This window comes from Aricia agestis, chromosome 20, assembly GCF_905147365.1.
Source record: "Aricia agestis chromosome 20, ilAriAges1.1, whole genome shotgun sequence".
NCBI classification, from domain to species: Eukaryota; Metazoa; Arthropoda; class Insecta; order Lepidoptera; family Lycaenidae; genus Aricia; species Aricia agestis.
In genome coordinates, this window is record NC_056425.1 from 4,672,112 (window position 1) to 4,691,207 (window position 19,096).

Below are 19,096 nucleotides of genomic sequence, written 5' to 3' on the forward strand. Positions count from 1 at the left end.
TCGCTGCTACATGTTTTTTCTCCGATAGTATTTAAAAAGCTTGCGACTGTCTTCCAAGGGTTTGGTGTTTTCATCAAATTTTATAAACCTATCGAGTTAGCTTTGATGATAATTCGTTTTTGTTGTGACGAAAAGTTTAATGAGCGCGTCGGTTAAGCTCTATAGCACTGATAAATTTATAAAATTGGGTCCGTCATGTCCGATTTTCTTGATTACAGGTAACACACTAAAAATAATATTTAAAGTGTAAGTAGATTACAAATTTAATAATGTTTCTACATAAATGTGGCACACGTAGAATTGGCCCCCGATTTCATAAAAAAAAAAAAAACTAGGAAGATTTTTAGTGTCAATTTCATGTTACTTGCAAGTTAGCTGTTTTATTACAAACCTATGCGCATTTTTGTCATTGGTGTTTCGGATATTGGTCTTAGAAATCAATTTGCGACCTTTATTTTCAAACGCCACTTAAAGCAAGCGACGTTCTTACGATTATCAAAAAATAGTTTTTGAACGCGTGGCGACTCACGAGTCACGACACGAACACGATTTTAAGCAAATAAGTTTTACTTCTACCACTTCTACTGACATCATTGTCTTTTCTCTTTAAAAGCCTTTCACTTCATGCCAATGGCATGCATGTAATGAGGGTTCTCGATATTTCATTAATCATTTGACTCGAGGATTACGAGGCAGACCCGACACACACAGAGCACCGGTGGGCTCATATTTTCAAAAAAATAGAGTAAGAATTGTCCGACACTTTCCTAGCACCTGCCACCAGGTGGAGCTATCTACTTATAATCTTCCGTAAGTTGTCGAGCGAACAGTCATATGTCACGAACTTATGTCCTCATTGCAGGAGCCAGTCTGGCATTAGCAACTCACTGCGTCGGCCATAGTAAAAATAAGAAGAATCCTCACTGGCTAGGCAAAACTCTGAAACCTAAATGGATGTCCTGGCAAAACTGCTCGTTCTGCCTAAATAGATGTCCCGGCTGTGGCAAAACTCTGATGCCTGAATGGATGTCCCGGCTGTGGCAAAACTGCCAAATGCCTAAATGGAGGTCCTGGCAGTGAGAGTGGGGAGTCTCTCCCGGGTCGAGCGGCGCGTCTCGAGTTCCGAGGAGCTCCCCTGCCGTCACTCGGTGGTGGTGGTGGTGGTGGTAGTGGTGAGGCGCTGCACCCGCTGGATGTCGGCGAAGGTGGTGACGCCGGCCTCGTCCAGCTCCCGCCAGCGCTGGTGGTTGGCGCGCGCGTGCGTCACTAGCTCGGGCATGTCGATGAACGCTGGAATGGAGATTTAAGGTTTAGGTTCGGGGAATAGAATGTTTTCCATCATAAAATATAATAATAAAATAAATAATTAAAGTGAAGACAGCATGTTGTTCTCGCCTTTGTTAAAACACAGCAGATAATATAATTAATGAATATGAGTAAAGATAAAATTCAAGTTCTGTCTCATCGATAAGCGAAGATTATAACATGATTATAACAGTGTTTACTCAAAAATCAAAATACATTCGCTAGTTTCGATAGTGAATTTAGATGTCAAAAATGAATGGGATTTGACATAACGCATCGCTAAGTGTCATGGTACTTGTGATGCCATACGTCAAAGTCCTTATATTTTCGATATCTATCTTCGCTATCGAAATTAGCGAATGCATTCTGAGTAATGCTAAAACGACGACGACGACGAAAATTACTAACTCGACGACGATAGCGATAACGACAATGACAACAATATAACGAAGACGATTAACGGCCGTTCCCAATATTTGATCTATCTCTGGTTTTGCCCTACTAGAGATAGGAATAGCTCACAATTGACATAAAATATATGTCTCTAATGTCTAATGTGAGCTATTCCTATCTCTAGTAGGGCAAAACCAGAGATAGATCAAATATTGGGAATGGCCGTTAGACATTAGAGACATATATTTTATGTCAATTGTGAGCTATTCCTATCTCTAGTAGGGCAAAACCAGAGATAGATCAAATATTGGGAATGGCCGTAAGGGTGAACGCGACGGTCAATTCAGACCGTAACACGACGCGTAGTTGCATTTCTAAAGTATAGATTTGACAGATATGCAAGACGTCTCACGCAATTGAAATCTGTCAATTCAGTACTTTAGACATGCATCTACGCGTCGTGTTGCGGTCTCAATTGACCCTAAGATGGAGACAAACTCACCGGCCCAAGCCTCCATCATGTCGATGATGATGTAGTCGATGAAGCCGATCTGCGAGCGCGGGATGGAGCAGGTCGCGCGGTCGAACATCGGCATCACCACGGGCAGCGCGCGCGCCTTCTCCTCGTCCGTCTGTAGGAAGTACTCCTCCGCGATCCTGGGGAAGAGTTACCAAGAATTGATCTCTACAATCTCCTAGACTAGTAAGGCGGTGTCCCGTTTCGTTAATCGCGGTACAGGTTGAAAATAGGTAAGTACTTAGCATTTTTTTTCCTAATAAAACAAATAGGGATATCTTTTATGCTATTATGATTATATTAGCCAGGTATATACCCGAATCGAAAAATTATGAAACAATTCTGGGAAAACCTATATTAAACGTGGTTATTAATTTCCAAAGAATAAGTAAAAATACAAACCTCCTCGCCCACTCAAAGGCGAACTTCTGAGGTCGTGACGCGTTGGAGACGTCTGCGCATTTTATCATCATCCTCTTGATCAGCACCACGTTTTCTGGTGACTGCAGTGCCGTGGTGTCCAGAGCTAACGGCTCCTGAAAAGCAAAGAAGTTGAGATATATTATTGTAGTACTGTTAACACTTAACAATGGATACAAGGTCACTACTAATTTCTTATTTAATTCTTTTATAATTTTTGGGCACTTTTAGACTCGTACATTTAGCACATAAAAAAAAATCAATAAAAAGAGTCTAAAATACAAAAAGTATGACGTCACACTATGGCGGACAGTGTTTTCGGCGCCATTTATGAGGCATATTTTTCAATCAACATTTTTATGGGTTTCTACTGTGTAAAATATTAAAATATCAGTTTTTTTTTGTGAAAATGAATGATTAAGAAGCGATTAGCATGAAGAAAAAAATTAGGTCAAGTAGCCTATTCCAGAGGTTTGACAGTGCGTTCCTGTTACTCCTCACCTTAATCATGTTACCGTATAGCATAGAATTAGTTCCCATTTTGGCCACTAGGGGCGCTGTTTCGATCTCGTAAAAGTTTAAGTATCTTCGAGGTAATTGATTTCTAGGCAGTTGAAAGACGAACGTAATATTGGTCGGATCATGTCAATTCAGTGTTAATTGTGATCTGTCGGATGGGTTTGACGTAACGCAACCAAACTACGTAGGTCCCCCATCTGCCTAGGACAGGGGTTCCCAAACTGTGTGTGTGGAAAGGCAAGAGGGGCGCCGTGAGTCGATCCTCCATCATTTAATCCCAAACCACAAATGTATTATGAGTGAAATTAAATTATAATATTAATTGAGTAAAGCAGGTAGATGATTAAATATTTGTTTATTACAATAATTTACCTGCTTAACCTAACTATTACCATCAAAATAATCTGTGTTTATTTATGTAAGTATCTTTTTCTAATTGCTAGCTAGAGCAGGGCGTCGTGACAATATATTCTACGTGTAACTGTGCCGTAGGCTGAAAAAGATTGGGAACCCCTGGCCTAGGAATCAACTTCTCTGATACTTCCATACGATGAGATGTGACAAGAATTATAGAATAACTATACTCACGTCAGTGTTCATCCCGTCCTCCTTGCTGCCAGGTCTCGCGTAGAAGACGTTGACGAACTTGGCGAGGTGCTCGAAGTGTTTGGTCATCTCCGTCGCCAGGATCATGTCTATGAGGTTGTGCCGGACAGACTTGTACGTGTCGCGGTCTAGGTTCTTGAAGATGTTGACGCGATCGTCATCTGTAGAAACATGTCTTAATAAATAAATTTTACTTCAAAAATGATTTTATTGTCTACTAGATAAAACTGGGCACTGCAAGCTCAATACGCTCCTTAACAGAATAGGTGTTAGTAGCTTAATGACTTGCAGATTCTGCGAGGAGGAGGACGAAACACCTATACACCTTCTCCTTGACTGCCCTGCTCTACTACAGAGCAGGAACAGACACCTTGGTTGCTACGAATACTCATCCACCGAGGAAATTCGTGGCACCAACCCCAACCACATGGTTCAATTTATGAGCAGCATTGGGTTGGGGACGGTACTCTAGTGCGAAGGAGTCACAATAGATCCTCAAGGGTCGCAGTGACATCAGGGCTACTTGACCTGCCTTCAGCAAAAAAAAAAACTAGATAAAACTGTGACTGTAATAAATAATAATAATATTATAATAAAGCTTGTGCTATACTTAGTTTTGTCACTTATTTGGCCAGTACTTTGATCACTGTTGAAAAATTAATTCATAAACAGATCTACGTTACCTTTTTGGTTCGGTTTTATGATCCGCATAAAGAAATACGATGGCACAATGATACAGTCGAATTTCATTTATTCTCATAATATAATCAAATTTTATATACAGTAGTAACAAAACTAAGTGATAATTACTTAAGAGTAACACAAAAAAATGCTCTTTCAGCGCTTCCACTTTCACAGTGAACCCTATACAAGGAACACGTATAATCCCTTGAGTATTATAACTTAGTTTTGTCACACCCTGTTACCTGTAGGTACTTATAATAAATATTCAGTAGGTACTCACTGAGCGTTAGCTTGAAGGTGAGCGCAGCATGGTGAGACTCTAGCACACTGACGTCATTGTACAGTACGGCGAGAGCATGGCGTGAGTTGCAGAGGAAGGCGGAAGAGGTGCCAGGATGGTCCACATCGTGGGCCGCAGCGGCCAGCAACGCCGCAGCCACCTCCAGTGGCTCCAACACGCTTTTCAGACGGTCCTTCTCCAAGAAGAAAGCTACGGACTGCAATTCGAAATTTGAATTTTGACAGCTATACTTTTTTGTAATATGTATTGCAATTGTTTGCTTGAATGTTTTTTTTTTATTGTATTAAAACACATTTTACTGAATATACTATGTTGGTCTTGGGAGCAACAATTCTATGGACTTACGAATTTGGATGCGACTTCGCAGTTATGTGTGGAAGCCGTTACCGTGACTAACCTTACCTTTTTGTTTAAAACCTTTCATTCTAAATCTCACCTGCAGCACATCAGCGGCATGCGTAGAGTTGTGGTAAGTGTTGACAGCGTGGTAATTAGTCTCTATGATGGTGAGCCAGTGCAGCAAGGTCCTCTCGTCGCACTCCAGGGTGGAGCAGACGTCGAACCGGGAGCCCATGAGGGTCAGACCCAGATGAGTGAGCGGCCGGCCCCGCGTCATCTCCTCCAGGCGGAAGATCTCGAACTCCCAGCTGAGGCTCGTGTCGAGCAGCTCGCGGAGTTGCCCGGACGTCTTTGAATAAATATTATGAGGTTTGATGAATATGCAATGTAATGTTCTCTTCTAAAGTTCTTCCGGTAATCCAATCCAGCGCTAGATTACTATTGGGATAATGTAAACGGGCACTGGAATGCACTGGAAAGAAATTCAATCTAGTGCTCGATTGGATCACTGGATCGGAATAATGTAAATCTGACATTAATTGAAACAAAAGTTATAAAATTGTATAATATTATTTGTTAGGTTAAATGTAACTTATATGGCCTTTAGTTACTATCAAAAAATATTTAGTTCTGATTCGATTTCAATGTGGTGTGAAATTTAATAACTAAGTATATTTAGTTTGGTTTGGTATAATTACTAAAACAAAACAAATTTGCGTAGTTGGTTTACCGTTTTGAAGTGATAAATATCAATAACATTAATTTTCTCATGTGGGTAGTTATAAATTACCTTGTGCTTCATATGTGTGCGATTGGCCTGCGTCCGAACCACAGTCGAGTCGTTGCTGCTCCGCCGCGAAGACAACACATTGCTCGCTCCTTGCTGAAACACAATAGATAATAAATAAATAAAGTAAGTATAGAAAGACAAACTGTCTAAATAAGCAAAGACTAAAACAGAGGGCCTAATAAAATGCATTCACTAGTTTCGATGGCGAAGTTAGATGTCAAAAATGTATGGGATTTGACATACTATTTACACATGTCAAATCCCATACATTTTTGATATCTAAGTTCGCTATCGTAAGTCGTAACTAGCGAATACATTTTGACTAAGCACTTGCGATTTGCTTATAATCCATGTAGCTGTCATTCTCCAGTTGATAGATAAAGACAACAACATGAATTAGTCCTGCCCTTCTTTGTTTGCAATTAAGACAACGTATAAAGAATAAAATAAAAAACAATAGAACTTGAATATAGATAAAATAACGTTATTTACGTTTTTGTTTTAAGTAAAAACTAAAGTCAAAAAAGTATATTTTAGATCCAAAGTGAAAGGAAGACAGTAAAATCTTATTTATCTTTTAAGTAAATAAATTCAATTCTTGAGAAAAAGTAAGTTTAGGATTGTAACACATAAAAATACTAACAATACGTGTAAAGTAATAACAGAGCACATATTAGTTTACACACGTCAAAACTCTCTATTGTAAATATAAAAGATTAAAGATTAGTAAGACTACAAAGAAAACAAGATAGAAACAAGATATTATTTTGTTCACAAAGCGAAAAGTAAGATGAGGTTAATAAGCGAACTATAATAGAAAATAATAAGATACTCTTGTCGTATTTTGAGAGTTTTTCATAGAAGTCATGTAATAGAACATTAAGATGATCACTATTTCTATTCTAAGAAGAATAACAACGCCATAATAGTGTTTTACGCAAAAATAATGTTTTGCTAATCAAAAATACTTTTGAGGCCGAATATTCAAAAGTTTCTCAAACCTTATTGCGCGAAAAATTCATTTTCATTTTGCCCCAGTTAAAAACTGTCCTATATTCTTGCACAGTATTTAGATAAAAAGAGTGAAAGAAACAAGAAACCAGGGGGATGAGTCAAAATCTTTTCGTTTTCGCTTCGTTATAGAATCGCCGATGAAAATGTATGGAATTGACATAAGCGTTCGTTAATATGACGTTGACGTTCGACTCGTCTTATGTCAATTCCATACATTTTGATCGGCGATTCTATAACGAAGCGAAAACGAAAAGATTTTGGCTCATTTGGCTTTAATTTTAATCGGTTCAGCAGTTTAAACTTGATGTAACTGACAAACAATATTTTGGCATCTGTAATATAAAAATTATTGATATTAGTCGGTAACTGAATTGGCTCTGTTTTTAAATGACGCGTCTAAAAATGTCAACGTATTATTAATTAGTGGAAGTCCGAGCACCATAGATAGGAATAGAAGTTTTGAAAAAGGATTTTTCCAATTGCGGCACGAATTTAAGAATGTTGACTGAGAGGGAGAGAAACAAGAAGCGTTTTGTTCATAATAATTATTATCTCCGACGATCAAAGAGCTAGATAACAAAAACACTTATTTAAGTACATAGCGTAATGTTAGTTTTGTTAAAATATTTGTTAAACAATTAGTAGTTTAAGCATAGAATTAGTTTTGTCTAGTAGGTTTTAAAGAAGCTTTTTGTTAAAACTATAGAGACAAAACCAGCTAAATAAGCCATATCCAGTACAAATTAGGTGTTCAGTAGAGAAATAAACTAACTAAACATTTCACATCGTAAGTTAAGACTAAGAATCTAGTAGGTAGAACATTCATATTGCAACAAAAATAGAGACTAGAGACCTGTTTAACAATATTCTAGTAAGTTCCAGATAGCTTATTTTAAAGTTTCTTTGGCTCTCGATCCCTGGGCGTTATACTGTTCTTAATTTTACTGTCTATTTAAAAAAAGTAATTTCAAACTTAAACCATGAAATTACCAAAAACCATTGAGATATAAGTATTAAGAGTCCGAGTGCCATTGAAATTCTCATATAAACGTAATACCAATATCATTTCCCATACGAGAATATTTACTATATTTGAGTTATTATTCAGTTTAAGATAGTAATTACCTTACAAAGATTCACTGCAAAATATTTACATACCGAAAACATGAACGATTACAATATTCACATACCAAATTGTAGTCGTTCATATTTTTTGGTACGTAAATATTTTGCAGTGAATCTTTGTACAGGAAGGTAATTACTATCTTAAACTGCATAATAACTCAAATATTATGGTAAATATTCTCGTATGGGAAATGATCATGGTATTACGTTTGTATGCACCCGGACCCTTAAGTACTACGTTATCTCAACGCCAAAAACACGATTAACCTTTCGCTAATTTCGATAGCGATCGCTAAGTGTCATCACGTTTACGAAACGTTATGTATTTGACATAACGTTTCGTAAGTGACTCTTAGCGATTATTTCAAATTCCATACATTTTTGACAAGTAACTTCGTTGTCGAAACTCGAAACTAAATAATAAAATATGACAATATAATATTATCATCAATTTCGGGCGACACAGTCAAAACCATAAAGTTAATATACCTAGAGAAAATAGAGAAACAAAGGCCTGAGCAAGAGAGATGTCACTATCAGTAACACTGCGTGGTAAAAAGAGACGTGTGATACATGACAGCAGCACTCTTTTTTTGACGTCCAGTCGGCACGTGCCGCACGTTGACAATTCAATCTCATAGAATTCATGATCAATCAAATCATTTCGGTTTCATTTGACAGCTCGAGATTGTTGCTCTATTCCGCTAGGTATATTATGTTAATATACCTAGCGGAATAGAGCAACAATCTGAAAAATGGTCAAAACATACAAATAAGCTACCTAATACTTATCAAGCCTATTATTAAACAGGTCCCAAATCTATAGAAAATGAAGAAATTCCTAAACGTGGAACATCACTACAGGACATTCACAGTAGACTAGTGATGTGGTTCCTACCATATACATAAAGTTTGCGTTCGTCTGCTCCCGCTGGTCAGACATCAGGATCGGGAACAGAAATGTTGTGTTAGCGGATACTATTGGAGCAGAAGCGTAGCGTAGGTACCTTGTCGGGGCCCCGTATAGTAATTTATTTCAAGGCCCTTAGAAAAGGGTAAATACTAAAGATTTCTCACAAAAAAATATGGATCCAATGGCCCATGGGCCCGGTATATATAATTGATACAGCAGATACGACGGTAGCTACGCCTCTGTATAGTACATATTGCTACTACTATAAACGAGGATACATCATGGTACTGTAGCTCTACCATGAGTTTAAATCTATAGTATTTATTATTCGATACCGACTACGTAAATATTTAGTATGGCGATTTTAGTTCCGCAAGTAACCGCTAGAGGCGCTGTAAAATTTGTCATACTAAATATTTACGGCAGTTGATGTAAGCCATTGCTACTATAGTAAAAGTTCGATGGCGATAGTTTCTTGGAATAAAAAAATGGAATGGTTATATTACATCGCAAAATCGGAATTTACATATCAGTTTGTAAGCCATTTTACTAGTTTAAAAAATATTTATTAACTATATAATATAATTCCCTTCCCTTTCCCTTTTGTCTAAATAGAATTCGTTTCCACACGGTAAACCACTCGTCAGTAGCTCTACCATGAGTTTTAAGCTATAGTATTTATCGATACTCGATACCGACTACGTAAATATTTAGCATGGAGATTTTAGTTCCGCAAGTAACCACTAGAGGCGCTGTAAAATTTGCCATACTAAAAATTTACGTAGTCGGTATCGAGTATCGATAAATACTATAGCTTTAAACTCATGGTAGAGCTACAGTTGTCACCATCGACTATACACAAGTCGCGATCTCGTAGCAAAGGGCGTAGGCCGAAGAGTGTATTGCCGTCATTGTAGTAGCTATGTTTGCATTAATTTTCCATTTTTCAATTGCAGCAAAAATGTTAACAGCATTCCAACGTTAAAAGAAACTGGCACAAGTGAACTTACCGACAACAACGCCCCAATCAGGTCCGTAGCTATGGGATCCTCGTGCCGCAGCTTGGGGTCCTCTCGCATCTGCGGCGAGTACAGCTCGGAGGTGCGCAGCATGTCCACCGCGCGGTCTATACACGCCACTGTCGCGGCCGGCGCCCCCTCCGTCGCCGCAGACAGGAGGGATATCACCTGGAAATTTTTTAAAGAAGATTACGTAAAATAATCATGGACCATCAGAGAATAACATAGGCAGATTAGCGGATCCACGTAATTTGGTCGCATCATATCGAACCTAGCCACAACTAGCTAGGTCCGGAGAAATACCACGTTCTCACAGAAAGCCGGCGTGAAACAGCGCTTGCGCTGTGTTTCGCCGAGTGAGTGAGTTTACCGGAGGCCCAATCCCCTACCCTATTCCCTTCCCTACCCTCCCCTATTCCCTTCCCTTCCCTTCCCATCCCTACCCTTCCCTATTACCCTATTCCCTCTTAAAAGCCCGGCAACGCACCTGCAGCTCTTCTGATGCTGCGTGTGCGTGAGTGTCCATGGGCGACGGAAGTTGCTTTCCATCAGGTGACCCGTTTGCTCGTTTGCCCCCTTATTTCATAAAAAAAAACAAAACCAGTGCCAAGTTTGTTGAGTATGTGCTACATAACATTGTATTGACATAGATATTGATCTTGTGGTGAGATAATAAACGAATTTTTATTATTTATTTATTTAAATTGATATAACCCGACTTAATATAATCGGGATAATAATAGATCTTCGGGTAGGAAAGAAGTATTTTCCGAACTTAAGCAAGGTAAGTTCGGAATTCGGATACAGCTGGGTAAGTCCGTATAATTCCAATTAATTTTATGATTTTAAAATTTTTGTAATTATATCTACATTGATCTGTTGCATCGTGTTATAAAAGGTTTTTTCATTAATTACATTTAATTTAATGTCAAAATTTAATTTATAGGTGTGGTCATTTCAACATTCTATTTTAACGCACTTACACCACTTACTGTGGTTGTCCATAATATATAACATTAATTACATCATAATGTATCAACTCGGTAAAAGCTTTTAAGTTAATTTAATTTTAATAAAACAACAGGGCGTCGAGTGCCTTTTCTAATATAAGTTATTTAAGAAAAGGCACTCGACGCCCTGGCTTACCCATAATATAAGTGGCTTGGTCTATATAATACTAGATGACGCCCGCGACTCCGTTGCGCCAAAATTCGTTTATCGCGCGGGAACCGTACATTTTTCCGGGATAAAAAGTATCCTATGTCCTTTCCCGGGTCTCAAAGTATCTCCATGCCAAATTTCAGCAAAATCAGTTCAGCGGTTTGAGCGTGAAGAAGTAACAGACAGACAGACGGACAGACAGACAGACACACTTTCGCATTTATAATATTAGTATGGAAGTATGGATTAATTTAATATCAGTATTTAATTACTTTTATTCTTGTCCTCAGTCCACGCAAATCGCGCAATAATAGCCAGAATTTTAGAGGCCTCGTCTTGCCCTTTAGTTATTCCCTTTGCTGACGAGGCCAAGGATGCCTGGGACATTGCTAGTGTCGGCAGTAAGGTCCCCGAAAATCTTCCCAAAGGCTCTGGGACAGGCCCGTTTGCGAACTGGTGCGTAATAAACTGTTAAACACGTCTACCAGCGTCGCAGAACGGTCTCGACTTTTGGCTGTGGACAGGTGGGAATCGGAAGCTTGGCTGCAGGCACTACCATCTAAAAACACTGGAACATTGCTGGGCCGTAGCACATTCCGCTTAGCCACTGCCCTGCGTCTTGGTGCTCCCCATGTCGTCCCCTATCAGTGTGTTTGCGGCGCGCGCGTAGACAGCTAAGGTCACCACGGGTTGTGCTGCTCGCGAAGTACTGGACGCTTTTCGCGGCATCACAGCCTGAATGACCTCATTCGTCGGGCTCTTGTCACTGCCGGCGTGCCGGCGATACTGGAGCCCTCCGGTTTGGGGCGCGACAAGGGGAAGATACCCGACGGAATGACCCTGGTCCCCTGGAATGTGGGACGGGCCCTTGTGAAATGTGTGCGCTACTCCTGTCGACACCCTTGCCCCGTCCCATGTCCAGAGAATCTCGAGATGTGCGGGCGCAGCCGCAAACCAGGCAGAAAACCTAAAGCGGCACAAATATGAGAACCTCAGCGGAGATCTTATATTTGAACCGTTGAGGGTGGAAACCTTAGGCGCATGGGGTCCGGGGGCACATAAGCTTTTTAGACAGATATCTAAGAAGCTTATTGAAGCCACCCGAGACCCCAGAGCCGGGAGCTACCTGGCACAGCGGATAGCAATTGCCATCCAACGTGGCAATGCTGTCAGCTTGCTGGGCACTCTGCCAGGTGGGGACAGCCTGGGGAAGTTTTACTTTTTATAGCTTTTAAGTTTGTTACATCTACAGGGTGTAACAAAAATAAGTGATAATACTTTAGGGTGTATACGTGTTCCTTGTAGAGAGTTTACTGTGAAAGTAGCAGCGCTGAAAGACCAAAAAATTTTTTCACTTTTGTATGGGGAAACTCGTGACGCTCGGGCCCTTGCCCATACAAAAGTGAAAAATTTTTTCGTCTTTCAGAGCTGCTACTTTCACGGTTAACTCTCTACAAGGAACACGTACACACCCTAAAGTATTATCACTTATTTTTGTTACACCCTGTATATTCATTTTATTTTGTATATTTTAGATTGTATTTTTAGTGATTAGATTGTTATCTGTATCTTTGTTTACTTTAGCTCAATTTTATTTGTTACTCTAATAAACTTATCCTAGTTATATTAAAAAAAAAAAACTATTAAGTAAAACTATAAATAATTCAATTTCAGTTCAAACAAAGAAACTTTTGTAAAATGTTCATAATGATGTATTTACTCGATACCGCACGCGGTTCCGACCGCAAAAGGTTTTCGGGTTGCTGTGGTCCAGTTGAAATATAATTTATTCCAACAGTTAATGAGCATCACAGGTTATCAGAAAATGAAATGGAAAAAAAAATAATTCGTAGTTACTCATAATAATTATTGCTTTCTCTTTTAAGCCCCAAACGTTACCTCAGAATGACACCAATAGTTCTACCATGTGTTTAAAGCTATAGTATTTTTCGACACTCGATACCGACTACCGTAAATTTTTAATATGGCAAATTTTACACCGCCTCTAGCGGTTACTTGCGGAACTAAAATCGCCATACTAAATATTTACGTAGTCGGTATCGAGTATCGACAAATACTATAGCTTTAAACTCATGGTAGAGCTGCAGTACTGAGTTACTTTACAATTTAAACTGAAAACAATACCACTCAATGATTTTTGGTGCTTAATCTTACCACATTGGCCTTGAATTTTTTTTCTTTTATTTTGGGGTTCTCAAAAATTTTACTTTTTAAAAGGGATCCGCCACTAAAAAAGTTTGGAGACCGCTGCACTAGAGACTAATGTGGTTGATTATACTGAAAAATTGGTTTAGTTTTCTTGTCTTCTCTATTAGCTGACGATGTTTTCGTTGGTCCTTAAATAAAAAAATACACTAATATGACCGTGGACCTTAGTGATTGGCGCCTCCAACGGCAGCCCCTGCAGCTTCGCTAGCGAGGTCCGGCGCAGGCCGTCCGACGCGACCGAACGGACGTCCAGCGAGCCACGCCGAATGGAGTGCAGCGAGCCTCGCGCGCGGTCGTTCTCCAGAGACGTTGTCGGCTCGCACACGAAAACTACGTGGGAAGTGCTCCTGAAACAGGACAGATGAAGAAATTTAGTCTTGTTAGTGCTGATTTGTCAGTAACACGCTCCAGCATCACTAGATTCTGAATCAGACAACGGATGTCGAGATTGGTTGACATCGCCAAAGTCCAGAGCCTGTAGCCGAAACGTTTTCTTTATCGCTTCTTTAATGTATGAAATTGACATTAGAGTTTAGACGCGTCGATACGTACACTTGGGTTATAAGATACGAACCTATTTTGATCGGCCACTTTGGACAAATACCGGGAAAACAGCGTGATTAAAAGCATTATAATGGCCAAGCGACATCAATCATACGAGTCTGCTTAATCATCATATCTTTAATCATCAACATCGATGTGCGTCAATGATGACGCACTTGAAACGTTTCATCAAGCCACCATCAGCAATTAACTGGACAGATGTTTTCAAGAGGCTTCTCTGCTACCACCTGTGTATAGGTTTATTCCGCCGCTGCCGGCACAGCTATCAAATTACGTCACTTACCTGTGTAGAGCTATCAGAGCTGCACAAGAATGGCGCTTCTCAGGCAGTTACTACTACCAGCAGAGCCCGATTACCTCTTCCTGTTGGCACATCATGTGGGACATGACGTGACATGACTCTATGGAGCTGCCTCGGCACGGCAGCAGCACAGGGACAAGGTTAGTCCACGTCTGCTAGCACAGCCCATTGAAGAGGTCACCAGCTTGTGCAGCGCTATAGAGCTGCCTCGGCATGGCAGCAACACAGAGACAAGGTTAGCTCACGTATGCCTGCACAGCCCATTGAAGATATCACCAGCCTTTGCAGCGCTATGGAGCTGTATCGGCACGGTAGCAGCACAGGGACAAGTTTGCCAAACCAACGCTGACTGTACACTGTACAGTCCACTGACCTGTGCAGCGCAATAGAACTGCCTCGGCACGGCAGCAGCACAGGATCGGGGTTGGCGCGGCGCCGCAGCATCACAGGTGCGTCCCAGTCCCGCGCGCCCGTCGACGCCAGCCGCAGGGCTTCGCCCCCCGCCGAATCGCTGAGGGAACGCGGTTCCTCGCTGAAGCCCACCACGCGGTTCCAAGATTTGTTGGTCATCTGCGGAAAGGGAGATAAGTAGAGTTCGGCTACGTTGCTTTGCTTAGCCTTCTAGGACATAATATAACGATAAAAAATCCAAAAAAGCTAAAATGCTTCTTCGGATTGCATGGTTGCGCTTGCGTCTTGTCTGCTTGCATACTCGAAGTCTTCACTTGAAGACACGCTGATGTCATTTCTATTTTTAAATTCTACATCCTATAAAATCTATTTCATTCCTTAAAAAATTAATACATTTGCGGCTTTATGCTTGTTTTAATCTATTTCGCTTGACATGCACAAACTCTTCTACAATTTTTCGAGCCTAGCCCTTGGACTTTGTGTCAACTACTTAACCCAACAATCCCCAAGCGGCAGCAATCTGCCGCATAATAATTGAAAATCAAATGTATTGTGTCTGCGATACCCACGATGGAGGTGTTAAATAGAACATTACTTCAACTTCAAGCGACTCACCAGTATCTTCTGCTGGTCGTCAGTAACAGCGACCAGGTCTCGGCAGCGGTCGGCGACTGCTGTCAGCGCGGCGACAGCGCCTGCCAGCGCCCGCGCTGCTGCTGCCGCGGCGCGCGCCTGCAGCACTTCACCGCACCAAGCCGTCGCGCCTAGCGTTTCCACCATTACCTACAAATTAAAACAAAAATTAATACTTACCTCATACCTGTTAGCTTTTTTGTACAAATTGAGCTAATATTTTGTTCGAATAATTTGTTTTATGATTTTTTCAACCACGTTCAAAAGCATTGGATATTAATACGCACTAAAAATATTGTTGCAGTTTTCATAAACTCAAACTTAAACTTTTTTATTCAGAATATTTTTTTGCAAATTTTCTCTAAACGTCTACATGATGCCTACCACCGGTTCGGGAACTAACCCGGCGAGAAGAACCGGCGTAAGAAACTCGCATGGGGCCCACTTTTTTACCAAAAAAAAGTGAGAAAAAATTAATCTTTTAAAATAAGGTTTACAATGTTGTAACTTAAATTATATATACAACTAGCTGTTGCCCGCGACTCCGTCCGCGTGGACTTCAGCTTATAGCGCGCGGTAGTTCCCGTCATAGAATAACTTATATTATTATATACGAGTAGTACGTAGTTCCCGTTGAACTATGTAGGCTACCACGACAGAGGTGCTTCTACGGTACGCTTACTTCAACCTTCAATGTTTACACTTTACAGACAGACAGACACGTCACACATAAAATACCCCTATTTTAGCGTAGCCCGTAGGGGGTTAGATCCTGGGAAGTGGGGTTGAAGTCGATTATCAACTCTTCATAATATTCCAAAAAAAAAAAACGCAAACGGAATTCTCATCCTTACCACCTTTTATAGTAAACACGTTTGAGTAAGCGCTTGTGCGATGTAGGAGACGGCACGACGTCATCTATTATGAATTTTTGGAACTAACTTAATTTGAACAAATTTACGCATTTTCACCCCCTTATAAACATTTTTTCAGTTAAAAAGTAGCCTATGTCCTTTCTCAGGCTTTAGACTATCTGTGTACAAAATTTCATTACAATCGGTTCGGTAGTTTCGGAGTGAAAGCAAGATAGACAGACAGACAGAGATACTTTCGCATTTATAATATTAGTATAGATGTCAACATATATACATGATTGTAAGTCATCTGGGGGCACGGCAGTGCTCTAGCCAAGCTTTTTAGCAAAGGCACGGCCGTACCATACTTTTCTCGAAGCGGTTCGCGGCTATTTCACACCCCCTTTATCTTCGATGTTAACAAAGCTAGGGATTTAGAATTTCGGTCACTAAGAGCAAGTATTAAAACTAGGTTAACCTTCAAATTACATGAAATTTCGATAAATAATTTAATAGTTACGGACGATCAAAGTTACTACATATTGTCACTCACTCTGACTGACAGATCATCAAAATTCTAAGGTACTTCTAGCAGACTTAGAACCTTGAAATTTGGTACCTAGATTGGTCTTTATTCACAATGAAAGGAAAAATTATGAAACCGGCCAAGTGCGAGTCGGACTGGCGTACATAGGGTTCCGTACCGTAAATTTGTATGGGAGCCCCCCTTAAATAATGAGTTTATTTAATTTTTATTACTAATTATTAAATTTAAAATATAATTGAGCATTTTCTGAAATTTTCAAAAACCTTAGTGTAACCATTATGGATATAGAGCAAAAAAGGGAAAAAATCGTGTTTGTTGTATGAGGAGGTAAATCATAGCATTGCCCAAATCGTGCAGTAAAGCACGAAAAGAGCATACAAGAGGGGCTGATAAAAATTGCAAAAGTTATAAACTGCTAACTAAAAAAGAAGGGTTTGTTTTTTTAATATTCCAAAAACCAAAAATTATTTGAGACTAGCTGTTGCCCGCAACTTCGTCCGCGTGAATGTATGTTATTAAAATCGAGATTTACAAAATTGAACACCCATCTACGACTATTTTATTTGGATCTACATTACACACGAAATTTTTAATGCACCACGAATATAAACTATAATTATAAAAATTGTAACTGTACTAAGTATAGCTAAATTAATATTGGAATTTGTTGTGTTAGACTGTTGCCAATAATAATTATGACAAAAACGCTTGAAGGCACGGATTAATTTCCTGCTGTCCACGATCACCGTAGTATGCGACATCAGATTTACACTGTAGGTTGTCTAGCATTGTAGTTCTTTCGTCTTGGCAGAAAAAACTCTCCTAGAGAACATGATTCAAACATACTGCCTTCGGTCGTACATATTCTACCATTTCTACCTATGTGCTCGATCGATGCTAGTAACTTAGATCCGTAAAGTTTGACTTTAAAATTTCCATGGCTGGTAACGAATTCAGATACGCAGTGGTCAATATCCATCCAGTATTTGGATAAGCGTTTACGAATATTAGGAAAAGTTTTAAAGATCGACCTTTGCTAGAATTGGTAATCACTTTGGTTGTCGTTGTAAATTTCGAGGAGTTTCTTCAATTCCATTACTTATCAAGTCACCGTTTTTAGGGTTCTGTACCCAAAGGGTAAAAACGGGACCCTATTACTATAAGACTTCGTTGTCTGTCCTTCTGTCTATCTCCAGGCTGTATCTTAAGAACCGTTATAGCTAGAGTTCTGAAATTTTTACAGATTGTGTATATCTATTGCCGCTATAATAACAAATACTGAAAACAAAATAAAATCAATATTTAAGGGGGGCTCTTATACAACAAACATGATTTTTTTGGCCTTTTTTGCTCGATACCAATAATTACAACAGGCAGGCAGTTGAAATTTCCACAGAATCCTTAAATATATGTGTTATTTAATAATCAATAATAAAATTAGAATATAATTAAAATTTAAGGGGGGCTCCCATACAAAAACATAACTTTTGGCCTATTTTTTCTCTATAACGGTACGGAACCCTTCGTGCGTGAGTCCGACTCGCACTTGGCCGATTTTATTGTAAACATGTTATCAAATTCGGGCAATCTATACAACAAAAAAAGAATTTTGAAAATCTGACCACAAACAGCAAAGTAAACATTAACTTCTCCTTTTTTTAAAGTCGGTTAAAAAAAAGTATCTAAGATGTTGACCAGGGATGTAAGGTATCATCATGCCAAATTTCATTGAAATCAGTCCAGCGGATTCAGAGATTAGCCTGTACAAACAGACAAACAGACGGAGAAACAAAAATTTCAAAAACAGTTAAAATGTATTCTACTACTCTTCTAACATGCCCCTGACTCGTTTTTTCAAGTTTATTTTCAATGTACAAAAATTTTACCTCTACGATTTTATTATAAGTAAGTATTGATAGATAATCAAAATTTGAAATCCTTAAAGAGCAGGAAATTTTCTTAAAAAATCCTACCTCCCGGACCAACAACCCTTATAATTTTAATAGAGCGGCGAAAATAATGGTAAAAACGCGTAACTTTCGCGTGCATGGCCCCAATCTGCCACGTAAACTAAAAAGTTATTTTAACTAACTAAATATTAATATGAAGGAATAAAAAAAAAATAGGTACTAAGTAGACATATCAATAACAATAATCAAATCAAAATTAAGTAGGGGAGTATGTTGAAAAATGTCTCATCTCATAAATGATGATGAAGCAAAGTTGTTGATTTTACCGGCACTAATTAATATAATTTTGTTGTAATAAACATTTATGTTTATACTTAGTGTTTAATTTGTCAAAAAATGCCCTATAATTTAAATGAAAATATTTGCAACCACTTAGACTTACGATACGACTTGCCTTAAAATGATATAAAATTAATTTTCTCTGGAATGCGAACCTTATTAACGACACGTTAAACACATATTTGAATGGCCGTTTTGCGGC

The 19,096-nt window shown here is 39.3% G+C and overlaps 1 protein-coding gene across 4 annotated transcripts in view; it reads right to left on the reverse strand.

Moving 5' to 3' along the window:
• Window positions 1-459: 459 nt before the first annotated feature.
• The window catches only part of LOC121737305 (high affinity cAMP-specific and IBMX-insensitive 3',5'-cyclic phosphodiesterase 8), a 225,531-nt gene continuing 206,894 nt past the window's right edge, over window positions 460-19,096 (reverse strand). For 2 of the 4 annotated variants that reach the window (XM_042128936.1, XM_042128938.1), the window contains 12 exons: window positions 15,227-15,394; window positions 14,574-14,770; window positions 13,499-13,682; window positions 9,937-10,113; window positions 8,912-8,944; window positions 5,875-5,967; window positions 5,182-5,433; window positions 4,725-4,941; window positions 3,743-3,921; window positions 2,618-2,751; window positions 2,201-2,355; window positions 460-1,290 (listed from right to left, as the gene is read on the reverse strand). In XM_042128936.1, the coding sequence (XP_041984870.1) occupies window positions 1,142-1,290; window positions 2,201-2,355; window positions 2,618-2,751; window positions 3,743-3,921; window positions 4,725-4,941; window positions 5,182-5,433; window positions 5,875-5,967; window positions 8,912-8,944; window positions 9,937-10,113; window positions 13,499-13,682; window positions 14,574-14,770; window positions 15,227-15,394 (1,938 nt within the window). In that variant the 3' untranslated portion in view covers window positions 460-1,141. The remainder of the gene's footprint in view (window positions 1,291-2,200; window positions 2,356-2,617; window positions 2,752-3,742; window positions 3,922-4,724; window positions 4,942-5,181; window positions 5,434-5,874; window positions 5,968-8,911; window positions 8,945-9,936; window positions 10,114-13,498; window positions 13,683-14,573; window positions 14,771-15,226; window positions 15,395-19,096) is intronic. The other 2 variants (XM_042128937.1, XM_042128939.1) reach the window with 1 other exon arrangement.